This window comes from Triticum urartu, chromosome 1A (assembly GCF_056163025.1).
Source record: "Triticum urartu cultivar PI428250 chromosome 1A, HENAU_Tu73, whole genome shotgun sequence".
NCBI classification, from domain to species: domain Eukaryota; kingdom Viridiplantae; phylum Streptophyta; class Magnoliopsida; order Poales; family Poaceae; genus Triticum; species Triticum urartu.
Window position 1 is genome coordinate 30,645,230 of NC_141873.1, and position 12,884 is coordinate 30,658,113.

Consider the following 12,884-nt stretch of genomic DNA (forward strand, 5'->3'; position numbering starts at 1 on the left):
CGCAACTAACTCATTAGTCACATTGCTTGCAAGGCTTATAGTGATGTGCATTGCCGAGAGGGCCCAGAGATACCTCTCCGACAATCGGAGTGACAAATCCTAATCTTCGTCCATGCCAACTCAACAAACACCATCAGAGACACCTGTAGAGCACCTTTATAATCACCTAGTTACGTTGTGACATTTGGTAGCACACAAAGTGTTCCTCTGGTATTCGGGAGTTGCATGATCTCATAGTCATAGGAACATGTATAGTTATGGAGAAAGCAATAGCAACAAACTAAACGATCATCGTGCTAAGCTAACAGATGGGTCAAGTCAATCACATCATTCTCTAATGATGTGATCCTGTTAATCAAATGACAACTCATGCCTATGGTTAGGTAACATAACCATCATTGATTCAACGAGCTAGTCAAGTAGAGGCAAACTAGTGACACTCTGTTTGTCTATGTATTCACACATGTACTAAGTTTCCGGTTAATACAATTCTAGCATGAATAATAAACATTTATCATGATATAAGAAAATACAAATAACAACTTTATTATACAAATAACAACTTTATTATTGCCTCTAGGGCATATTTCCTTCATGTGACCCAAAGGTGGTCCTTTTTGTCAATTCCACTCGGCAGGTGGTCGGTCCTTTTGGAGAAAAAATCATATTTCTTTTTCATAGTTCATCCCCTATTTATTTGTTTATGTGCTAGTCATATATATTGTGTTCGTAGATGTTTCGGTTCTATGTTTAATACGTTCTGACATGTTCATGATTTACTTAGGGATTAAGTCAATAAGAAATATTACTCCCTTGGACCTGAATTAATTAAAGCAACCTCTATAAAACATTGTCTAAGATGCTGCTCAATTAATTTGGATCGAAGGGGGTAATATTTACAGCAGAACATGTGTTGAACTGGAATGCATCAGGAATTTCCGAGAACCTTTACAACAACTTGGATAAACAACCGATTTCCTTGTATACATACTCCCTCCTTTCCGGTTTATAAGGCTCAATTTAAAATTCTCACCAATCAAGGTGAGTGGTGGAATACTTTTTTTAGTTTGCAAAAGCACACCCAATTAATGCTCTTGTTTTCTTTAAAAAAGTATGTTTACCAATGCATTAATTGCAATGCATGCATGCATAAATTACATGTATTGGTCAATTTTCTCTTAGTACTTGCATGCAATGATTTAATGCACCTTGGAATCTGAACATGTGATGGAAAACAACCAAATTGAGCCTTATGAAATGGAAAAACAAAAATTTTGAGATAAGTTCTATAAACCGGAAAGGAGGGAGTATATATGATATGAACCGAAAGCAATTTTGGGATCGGATTACAGTTTTTCTTATCTACGTCCAGAACAAGATGATCCGAGAGAAAAGAGGACAAAAAGAGCATTCCTAATTTCCTATCCTATACTATACCCCTTGTCTACATACTGTAAAAAGTTTAGACATGAAGGAAAAATTACTCTAAGAAGATTCCTCTGAACTCTGAAGGCAGCATGCATCCACCCTGAAAAGCTTGCGCGTTCCCGAGAAGAATGTCTCTCGTCCTCCACCTCGCAGTCTCAGAGTAAAAATTGCTGCAAATGGCGAGCAATCATGACCACGTACGCCACCTGCCGGCCGGTGCACGCACGCACCACGGGCAGGCTACGCTCTCGGCCGGGCTGGGCTCGCCTCTGTTTCAGAGAAAGCCGGCCGGCAGGCGTGCCGCGTGCGCCGGGACGGCCACCTTTTGAGGCTGCTGCCGTTTCTGTCCTTGTCTGTCGATGTTCACCTGTGTCAAAATCTGGAGGACCGGAGGCAGCGGCAGTCCCGCGGTGGCACGAGCCTCTCGACGAGCATCTCCTCCGCCTCGATCACCGCGCCGCCGCGTGTCGCCGCCTCCCGCACCGTCGTCGACGTCATCGCCCTGCTGCCGGGTGGCCGCCTCCTGCCTTGCCGGCAGCACGTCTTGGCGGTGGCCGGCAGGCTGCTGCCGTCGTCGTCGGCGTGGTGGAGGCGGATGGAGAAGAGGGAGTTGACGGGGCGGTGGTCGGAGAACCGGGACTCGCCGCGCTCGTACCACGCCTGCTCCACGCCCTCGCCGCGCCACAGGATGCGGTCGCACCTGCAATACCACCACCCAATAAATTAACCATCAGCGACATGGTCGTCGAAGCCTCGAAGGAATTAGCAGACTAGTTTAGCCAGCAGTAGATTAATTAGCGCTAGGTAGATCATGGCGGCGAGTGGCCATTGGAGTATAGTTAACTACTACGTGCAGTGCATGCACAAAGCTTGCATCTGCTGCACCGCTAGGTAGGTAGATTCCTCATGGAGACTAGCTTGGCGCGACAAGGACTGGTCACCATGGAGTCTACGCCACCCTAGCTAGCCTCACTAATTAATTCAAGTCTGAGCTAATCGCAGAGCATGTGCCTAAGCTCAAATCATGCAGATGCAGTGTGCAGTGAGTGCTCCGCCATGATCTTCTCAGGTCTCGCATGAGCACGCACGGACCACGCTATGTGAGACCTCTGAACCTCTGATTGATTAGCTCCTAACCGAACTGACGCTCGCATGATCCTTGGGTCAGATGCACTTTTTAGCGCTGACAAATGTTAATTACGGAGTAACAATTACGTACCATGCCGGCGTGCGCTTCTTCTTCTCCCGCGACGGCCTCCCGGCGGCGGCGGAGGAGCTCAGGGCGGCCATGGCGTAGGTGTCGGACTCGGCCAGGTACTTGTACGTGGGAGGGAACCGGATCTCCCCTTCCTCCCAACCGCCGCCGAACACACGCCCGGCCCTCTGCTCCGCGCGCAGCTGGTCGCGCTCCAGCAGCGCCCGCCACTCGTTCCGCTCCAGCAGCCCCCGCGTCTCGCCGTCGCCGCCGCCGCCGCCGCCCGTCGACGACAGACGGTAGTTCAGGTCGCCCAGCCAGATGACCTTGCTGCCGTTCCAAAACGCCACGGTCAGAGGCAGAGTCCAGTCCAGATGATCAGAAGAAGATGTGACTTTGGTTTGGTGTCGTACGTACTCGTGCTCCAAGATGGTCTCCGGCGACGACGGTGCTGCCGCCGGCAGTTTCGAGAAGCGGTGGGGGCGCGGGAACCTCGTCCGCTTGAGGATCTCGGCCACGTCACTGTTCCGGCGCACCTCGTCGCCGTCCTTCTCGCCGGACGCCAGGTGCGTGCACACGAAGCACAGGCTCGTCGACGCCGCCTCCGAGCTGCCACCTTGCAGCGTCAGGCTGATCGAGATGGACCCCTATCACATATCCGCAACCATTTCAGCAACAACTTTCCTGAATATCAACTCGCACAAATTAAATTTGCAAAATTTCATGATTCTATTATTTGCGGAAATTCACCTTGTTTCCCATGTACCCCATGATGCCCCTGCCAACACAAGAGACCCTGAGCCCGGTGACACGTGGCATAACATCCGCCCGGACCCACACGCAGAGGAAGATGCCCACCATCTGCTTGCTAGCAGCCAGTCGGTATCCATGACTCGCCCTCTCTCGCAACATCGTCGCAAACTCACTCGTCTCCTCCTCGCTGCTCGACTCTGGGTTTGACGTGGAAGGCTCGCTATCCTCCTCCTCCTCCTCCTCCTCCTCAAGCTCTGATACTGCATCATCCATCACCGGTATGTCCGAGAAGATGACCTTGGCCTTTTGGCTACATTCAGGGTTCGCCTCCTCGGCAGCGGTGCATCGGTGACTGTGGTGATAACTGTTGGTTCTCTCCAAGGAGGAAGGATTCAAGGCTTGCCCAATAAGGTCGAGCCACTTGGAAGCAGGGCCCTTGTCCTCCGCGCCGAGAACATTCCCAGCGTTCAGCGGCACTATTTCCTGAAAGCTGTGACACAAGAATTAACTTAATCAAACTTCAGAATCACTTTATATACTCCATCATTATGTCACCGTTTCACACGACAGCATGACTTTGTTTACGCTGATCTAGTAAGTAAATTTAACTACATCAACATCTCTCGTACTCACCTTGAACTACACCAATTATAGTTTTTGAGGAGTGATGGGATGACTAATCATGATTAGTTGCATAAGTCCAACTCTGAAACCCATGACAATATGTACTACAGGTAAAATACTCACTCCTATGCAAGTAAGGTAAGGTACACGACGTCCTGTCATGATTTTGGCCGGCATATGGGTTTGCGCTCTGCACTGAAATCCACACAAATTAAAGTTCACTCCTACCAATTCCTTTCAGTGGGTGTATTCAGGCTGGTCACAAAGGGCAAGAACATAAGCTAGTAACATACACATTTTCCTAGACTATGTTACTATCTTCATAGTGGGTAGGAACATCTATGTAGTGTCATGCAACGATGTATTTATTAGGTTATAGACTCATTGTTTCTTGGAGTGTGTGATGTTCCGGTAACTTAGCTAGTTACCACAAGCACCTCTCTCTTCATTAAATATATGCCACATAAGCAAAGTTGTATTGGAGTGTGTGATGTTACTCCTAAGTTTCTCCCCATTATGACCAGCCTCAGTACTCACTCAACAGCATTCCTTTGAGTGAGTGGCAATTTCAACCAGTACACTTTCCAAGTAACCCAATGTGTGCATCATTAGTTCATTACACTACGTATGCTATTTTCATAAATCATAACTGAAGGCTATATCCACCGATACAAAACGAAAGAGACAAACGAGTTCAACGCACTACCAGAAAACAGTATATCGACACGAGTAGTATGCACATACGTACCCGAGAACATAGATGTGGGGAGGTGAGGAAGAGGCATGTTGGTCGAGGAGCCAGTCGGAGAGGTCGAGCCCTTGGTGCGGAGCTCTGCCGCCCACGTTCCACGTCCCCACCAGCACCCTGTATTTTTTTATAAACATACAAAAATACAGTTAATTACCGTACGGTATAAACTATCCAGAAATGAATCAACATGTCCCATTTTTGCGAATGGAATCGAAATGTTGTTTGCACATGAATCAACATGGTTTAATCAATCATTCAGTAAGCGCAAGTCCATCGCCTCAACTCAACCCCATCCGCTTAGTTGATATTCCGACTTTCTCTAAATATGCTACTACTGGTAGTAGGGTGTTTTCTCTCTGAACCCAATAATAGAAAAAAGATGCTCGGACTTTCAGAGAACAGGCTGTATTTTGTTCGTTTGCTTCACTAGGTATGGAGCTCTTGTTCCATATGCACATGATGCACGCAGATTTATATGCGTTGACAATCGACATGATAAGGAAAAAGCAATTGAAGTGCAGAGACATTGACGCATGAAGATCAGGGCTCGTGTGTGAGTCACTGACCTGAGCTCCTTGGGAGGCTGCCACGACGAGCCCGGCCCATACCGCGGGTGGGGAGGCATCAGATTCTCGCGCCCCTCCTCCACCAACCACCCTGCTTCACCTACGCACGCACAAACAAACAACAATCCAGACCAACAAGATATTCAGACCACGTTCGTTCATTCGGCTCCATTACAAAACTGTTCCATCTCGTGTGATGAAACAGTTGCTGCTATGTCTGTGTGTGTGTGTCTCTTTTGATGGTTTTATCTGGGGACAAAGATGTACAGAGCTGTTTGTTGTTGTTGTTGTTGCTGTTGTTGCAGCTAACAGCACCAGCAGTTGCTGTGACAGTAAAAGTTTGTTAAGTGGTCCGTACCTGACAGATCTCGCCGGCTGCCGTCCCTGTCCGAGCAGCTCTTGCGCCTCCCCTGCTCCTGCCCTCTGCTGCCAAACCTATCACCTGATCGAATTTTAGACAAGACGCAGAGTTAGTTGATGTTCGTGTGATTAGTTAACCGTTGGAGAACTATCCTGTCGGAGGTTTTGTTAGATGGAACTCCAAGAACAATAATAGATAGAAATGGTTGTTTCTTTGATGGATCATGGCGATCGACTTACTGGTGCAGTCTGAATGGAAGGACGGCTCTGCGTTGCTCTTGAGGCTCAGCCATCTCCTCACCGCCGTCCTCGTCCTCCTCGGCCACGACGACGACTGCGCAAACAAACAAACGAACGAAAATTAGTCTCTGTATAAATAAAAGAAGGAAGAAATTTGAAAGAGAACGATGTTCCTGAATCCAGAGATTGATTCGAAACCATACCTTTGGGATTCTTGCATTGTCCGTCGCCATGATTCGATCTGCCGACCAGTCTCCTGGATGCTCTGTCCGCGTCCGTCAATCTGTAAAGAGATGATGATATGTGATGAGGGACTGACTACTCCAGGCCGGAATCGAATCGGATACAATACAACAGCTCCGATTCTTGGCTCTTTAACTAGGTGTAAAGAACGTCGCAAAAAGTGTTAAATCTCAAGCGGCACCAGTACTGACTAATAATCTACAGTACTTATTAAAAATGTAGGCATGTAGGGGAGGGAGGTGCGAATAAACTACTGGTGCTGAACTAAACTAGTCCGGTAATACAGCTTAGCAGCTGCTCTGCTGGAGCTGGAGGAGGAAGAGTAAAGTAAACGAGAGCTCAAGCAGAGCAGAGGAGAGCAGACCGGGCAAGAAGAATAAAGCAAAACCAACCAAGTGGAGGGGCGGTGCCAATCTGATACGTACTACTACTAGATAAATCTAACATGTTTGGCCGATCTAGCTCAGAAATCATCAAGCAAGCGGGCAGACGGAGCACATGCATCGACGGCCGGTTCAAGGCACCGGCCGGTACACATTCATCCCCAAAATCCATTCAAATGGTGGTGGAAGCAAAGATGCAAGAACTGGAAAGACACCCATTTTCTCCACCACAATCTCTACTCTCCACAGCGTACACGGACCTAAATTCGCAAGAGCATCCCATGGCCGTGGCAGTGAATAAAGCACGGGAAAGACTATGCGCTCAGTGGTGCGGTGCGGGGAAGAAGAAAAGTAGGAAACTGTTCTTGAAAGCAGAGCAAGGTAGGCAAGAATCAATGGAGGATCGAGGCGGTAGCTCAGGGCTTTCAGGAGCGGTTACCTTGACTTGATCGAGCAATCTGCCGCGGGAGGGGGAGGAAGGAGGATAATGGGGTTGACGTGCCGCGAGAGCGAGGGAGAGAGGGGAGAGGTGGGCGGTTTGCTGGGATAATTTTATAGGTGCGGGAGGTGGGGGGAGGAGGAAGAAGAGGTGTGGGAGGTGGGGGACGAAGCGTGGGAGTGGGGGTGCGGCCTGCTGCCTTTATAGGTGCGGTGCGCACTGCCATGTGGGCCATGGGGTGAAAAACGCTGGTCGCCACCCCTGTCTCTCTGCCTGTGGGCCCACACCACCAAGGTGCTAGTAGTATGTAGCCTTTGTTGGTTGCATTTCCAAAATTGATTCATATATTCTGGCGTCTCAGGTTTTCCTTGTAAATAACAAGACGAATTTTTATTTTCTTTCTGCCGGCAAAATAATGTTTTCGTCGCGCTAATCATTCCCCGAGGAAATACAATCTGCGGATCATTCAGTTGGTTTTCAACTGTACATAATCGACAATCTGACTATAATGAACTCACAAAAAAAATCTGACTATAATGCATCTACTTACAGTCCGAGAGGAAATACAACCTCTGGAAAATTCCTTATTTTGATGTTACTTGCCTAATCGACCATATCGGCTTTCCACGGGTAATACTTCGATCGGTAGTTTCACAATAATGCTAGATGGTCAACAAATGTAACTTCACTTCTGTAAATTGCCTTGTAGTACGATCTATTTGCACATCATTTTTGTTTTTGCAAATTTTCTCTCCATGTGGAAAGGTCTTGTAATTCATTGAATTCCAGAGCAAAACATTCCCATGTCCGAAAAACTAAAGAAAATGACACTTTGCCACTTTCATGTGGTCCTCTTTCATGTGGTGTTTGTTGTTTCAACTGTACATAGAAAATGTATGCAATTAATGCCTGGTAATTCTACAAATTCGCTATTTCATTCCATTTCTACTGTACCTCTTGTTGTCTGTCCATTACTGTATTATCGTTATGCCCGTCTCTTCGATCGTCTTGGTTATGAGCATGGGGCGGGGATGGAGATGGTGCCATGGATGACCGGGCGGCAGCCTTGGTGTGGTGGGAGCCTCGGTGATCGGGGGCGGAGCACGCGACTCAGATGATGTTTGGTGACCAGGGCCGTGTGGCATGGTGGTGGCCTGGGTGAGTCGGCATAGCATTTTGAGATTTTACGAAGTCACCACAGGCGCAACGTAGTTGATGGGAACATCTTCTCCAACTGAACGAATATCGTCGGAAGCCTAAAATAAATCCAAGAATAATGTGAGCATCAGTGTCAAGTCTAGAACTTCAACCCTGATGAGAAATGGATACACTGTCCTCCTAACCATCCAACCACAGATTAGTTCGCAGGAAAGTTTTTTCGATACTATCATTATGCAAGTAGTAAAAATGGGTGAAGCCTGGTTCAAAAAAAAATGTAGGCAAATTGTAGTGCTTGCTGTGGTAGGATATTTGTCACTGACATGCCTGGCCGGGGTTGACGAGTTACAACCAATGAGCTCTTGACACCGAACCAAACCAAAAGACTGCCATTGCTTAAATTTTTTGGAGGCGTCTGAAGGTCGGCGGAGCGTAGCTTCTTGTTGACCCTTTTTACCGACGCTTTTGAGCTTTTTTTTCTGACACCAGCACCGAGAGCTGGGCCCTACGCGTACGTACATCACGTAATAGCTCAATTCAGCAAGTCAGCAGTCTTGGGCGCGTTACTCCCTTCGTTTTTATTTACTTTGCATATTAAAGTTGACTGAAATCAAACTTCATAAAATTTAAATAAGTTTAAAAGTATAAACATTTACTATAAGAGCATTTCCAACGGACGCATGCTAGCGCGACCCATTAAAAAGGTTTTGCAGCGCTGAAATAATATTTTTGCGCGCGGGAGGTTTAGCAGACGCAAAAAAACATGGCGCCCAACCCGGCGGTCCCACATGTAGCAGACCGCACGCACAAGCCGGCGCCTCAAATATGCAGCCCCACAGCCCGCGTGCACTAAATTTACGGCTTTGTTTTTGTGCGTGCTCTATTTTACAGCTTCTGCTGGAGCGCTTTTTTTGGTCGCGCACGCTATATAAGCATCTTTTCCAGCGTCCACTTTATTTGGCGCGTCTATTGAAAGTGCTCTAACAAATATATATGATGTGAAAATACATTCAATAATGAATCTAATGATATTATTTTGTTATTCTATATGTTAATATTTTTGTTTATAAATTTTATTAAAGTTTACAAAGCTTGACTTTGATTAAATCTAATACGTAGATTAAATAAAAACAAAGTGGGTACTTACCGAAAAGGAGCCGCTGGCATGCTGAATTGCTGACTCGACTTCCCGTACACCCACCGTGGCATACACAAGAAGAGATAAAGGGGGGGCGGTATTTCATAATATTTGGGAGTTGAGCTAAAACTCTGACTAACTTAGCTTGGTATATATCCGTTTCAAAAAAAAAGGAAAAAGAAAAACTTACTCTTGGTAGCAATCAATTAGCGGCAGCTAATCGCCTGGCTGCATAAGTATATGTCACTTGGTGCGGCAAGCACACTGGTGCAAGTTGCAAGTAAAACAAGCGAGCAAACAAACAAAAATGTTATCCTTTGGTACACTCACTTTTGTACTAGCTAGTATTCCCTTCGTCCGAAAAAGCTTATTACTCAAGTAAATGTACATAGTATCAAGTTAGTGTTAGATATATTCATTCGAGTGACAAGTTTGGGACAAAAAATTTCTGGATCGGTTTTGCACGCATGCGTTCAATGCATGGGAGCCTGCAAGGGTCAACGGTTCCAACGTCGGCATTAACGCTGCCATTCTTCTGGATCGGTCCCTGCTGGCGGGCCCCACGTGAGTGTTGCTCCTCGGCCACCAAGACAAGTATAGGAGTACACTCTGGCGTACGTTTACAGGAGAAAGAGAGGGCGCTAGCTAGGTCATCTTCCAGCTCAAGTCCAGCGTCGACCTTCATGGCTTTGCCTCTCGCGTGCATGGGATTGCATATTTTACTTCCCTTTCCGTCCATCGTTGCAGCCCAACAATGAACACTTTTCATTACGATTTGACGTCGATTACGCGGATCCATGTAGACACTGAGGTTAGTTCACCAACTAATTTTGTCAGCTAATCGCCTACATCAAAATGTACTTCTTTCGTTTCTAAATATAAGTCTTTTTAAAGATTGTAATATGGCCTACAAACGAAGCAAAATGAGTGAATCTACACTCTAAACTACGTCTATATGCATACATCCGTATGTGGTACATATTGAAATCTTTAAAAAACTTATATTTAGAAACGGAGGGAGTAGTACGTAAATTGTGGGTACTCATTGTTCGTCATGGTGCTAACCCCGATCCTCGGATTGGGCGGTGGCGATACTCCGGTGTCGCTCCCTTCCTCAAGGTGACATCTTGGAGCCCATGGTTCATTATTCTTAGCTTTGTCTATTCGCAATGGCTTGTCCACAGTTGAGGATCGTCCTCGAGGACTCCATAGTGATGCCTATTGTTCATCTGTTTTGTTGACTTGAAGTTGTTTGAGGCAGCGAGGCTGTTCTCAACGCCTCTGTATCAGTGTGTTTTGTATCGGTTGGCTTGGTGATGGTTGCTTTACATATAAAGCAGGGAAACCCTATTTATTTTATTTAACATAGTACAATCAAAATCGTTTACATACATGAACAAACATCCATTCCTATGAATGCACGCACACCCACCCTACCCCTATGAGCACTTTCGAGAGACTCAGCCGGCATAGCATCTTGAGATTTTTCAAAGTCACCAGGCAGTCGACGGGAACGTCTCCTACCACTGAACAAATATCGCCGGAAGCCTAAAATAATTTCAGAAATAATAGGAGCACCAATGTCAACTCTAGAACTTAAACCTAGCTTGGTGTGCTAGTGATTCCACTGTCCTCCTAACCATCCAGCCACATATTGATTCGCAGAAAACACTTTATGCAAGTAGTAAAAATGGGTGAAGCATGGTTCGAAAAAAAGAATGTACACAAAGATAAGTGTTAGAGGAAGTTCCTGTAAAAAAATTTGTTCAAAAAATTGTACTGCTTGCTAGTAGGATATTTGTCACTGGCATGCCTTCCCGAGGTGAGTGAAGTCTGAAATAAACCCTGAGGTTGTAGAGGTCGACGCAAATGAACCCTCACTTTTAAATCCCTAAAGTCTGTACCCTGACCTCTCTGATCCCGGTCTACTCGAACCCTAGATACATTTGGCACACCGGAAAAAGCACAATCCTACCCGGGAACCTGCTTTTTTCACTGTTGGCGCTGATCAACGCATCATAGACATTCTTCCTCGTTCCCATCTATCTCCTGCTATTCTGTTTCCTCGGATCCATCAATGGCAATACCACATAGCACAACATGCCCGGCTTACAAAAGAAGAAGCATAGAGCATAGCAAAGACGAGAGTGTCACCTTGTGTGAGCTTAGCATGTAGCATGTGCACATAGGAAAGCTGCTCTTTCCATGTGCACGGTGGCGGCGACACTAGTAGAAAAAGGGCCTGCAGTCCCGGTTCTAAAGGCCCTCCACGTGGCCTGGAGGTCCACCTTTAGTCCCGGTTGGTAACACCAACCGGTACTAAAGGTAATTTTCTGATTTTTTTTTGAATTTTTTGATTTATTTTAATCTCTAATCTCTAATCACCCCTCTCATCACTGCTCAATTTAATCTCTAATCACCCCTCATCATTCGAAATCATCTAACTTCCCGGGCGGTCACCCATCCTCCCACTCCCCCAGCCTGAGCATGCTTAACTTCCAGGTTCTATTCTCCCTCGTTTCCAAGTCTGCACTCGTTGTTTTACTGACAATAGTAAGATGTTAATCCTATTAACCCTCAGGATTTTAGCTTAAGCATGAAGTCACACATTTCACTGTTTGAGTTTGAAACTATTGTTCTAAAAAACAATAATTATTTAGTAACACTAATATTTCTTGAATAAGTAGTTTGACCATTGTTTGACCACAGTTTGACCATAGTTTGACCAGATTTGACCAAAATTCAAAAAACTAAAATAATTATTTAATAACACTAATATTCTTGAATAATTATTTAGTAACACTAATACTTCTTGAATAAGTAGTTTGACCATAGTTTGACCAGATTTAATGAAAATTTAAAAAAAACTAAAATTTGAGCATAACTTTTTTTTCCTTTTGGAATTTGAGGATTCTACAAATTTGCAAACAGGCCGTAGGATCCTTTTGGAATTTGAGGATTCTACAAATTTGAGCGTAACTTTTCGAGTAGATGATTTTTCATATAAAAACTTTTTAATCCGAGTTCGTATGCAAAAGTTATGCCCATTTTACAAATTCCAGAGAGATTTTGTAAATAAAGTCGAAATTCATATTTGTAAAATTTCCCAACAACTAGACCACATATCACATGGGAAACTTATTTTATTTTATTTTTTTTGACATTTCCATCATTTTCTTTTGTTTCTTCTAAAACTGAAAAGACGGTCCACCGGGGTGGGTGGGGGGGGAGTTCGAAAATTGGACCTTTAGTACTGGTACTAATGTCTCAAAGACCTTTAGTACCGGTTGGTGCCATCAACCGGGACTAATGGGCATCGCACCCTTTAGTCCCGGTTCATGCCACGAACCGGGACTAATGCACCCATTGGTCCCGGTTCTGGACTGAACCGGGACTAATGGGGTTACCCGGCCTGGACCAAAGCCCCCTTTTTCTACTAGTGCGAGCAGTAGCAATAGTAGATGGTAGATGGTACTGGCCAGCGTGGGCAGCGGTTGCTTATGGTCGGGGGCAGCACCAGCCACAATAGTACGCTGCGCCGGCGAGCGGCACCAACAGTACCATGGCCTTGGTGAGATGGGCCGACTTCGTCGACCAGGGCACCAA

The 12,884-nt window shown here is 45.8% G+C and overlaps 1 protein-coding gene across 1 annotated transcript; it reads right to left on the reverse strand.

Annotated features, from left to right (window-relative positions):
* Positions 1–1,284: 1,284 nt before the first annotated feature.
* LOC125544253 (type I inositol polyphosphate 5-phosphatase 8) lies at positions 1,285–7,142 on the reverse strand. Its single transcript, XM_048707874.2, has 10 exons — positions 6,983–7,142; positions 6,121–6,200; positions 5,918–6,011; positions 5,676–5,759; positions 5,318–5,417; positions 4,749–4,865; positions 3,374–3,866; positions 3,041–3,270; positions 2,648–2,953; positions 1,285–2,128 (listed from the first exon to the last, which is right to left on the reverse strand). The coding sequence occupies exons 2-10, from the start codon at positions 6,148–6,150 to the stop codon at positions 1,801–1,803; spliced, it is 1,782 nt and encodes a 593-aa protein (XP_048563831.2). The 5' UTR covers positions 6,151–6,200; positions 6,983–7,142; the 3' UTR covers positions 1,285–1,800.
* Between the last annotated feature and the right edge of the window lie 5,742 nt (positions 7,143–12,884).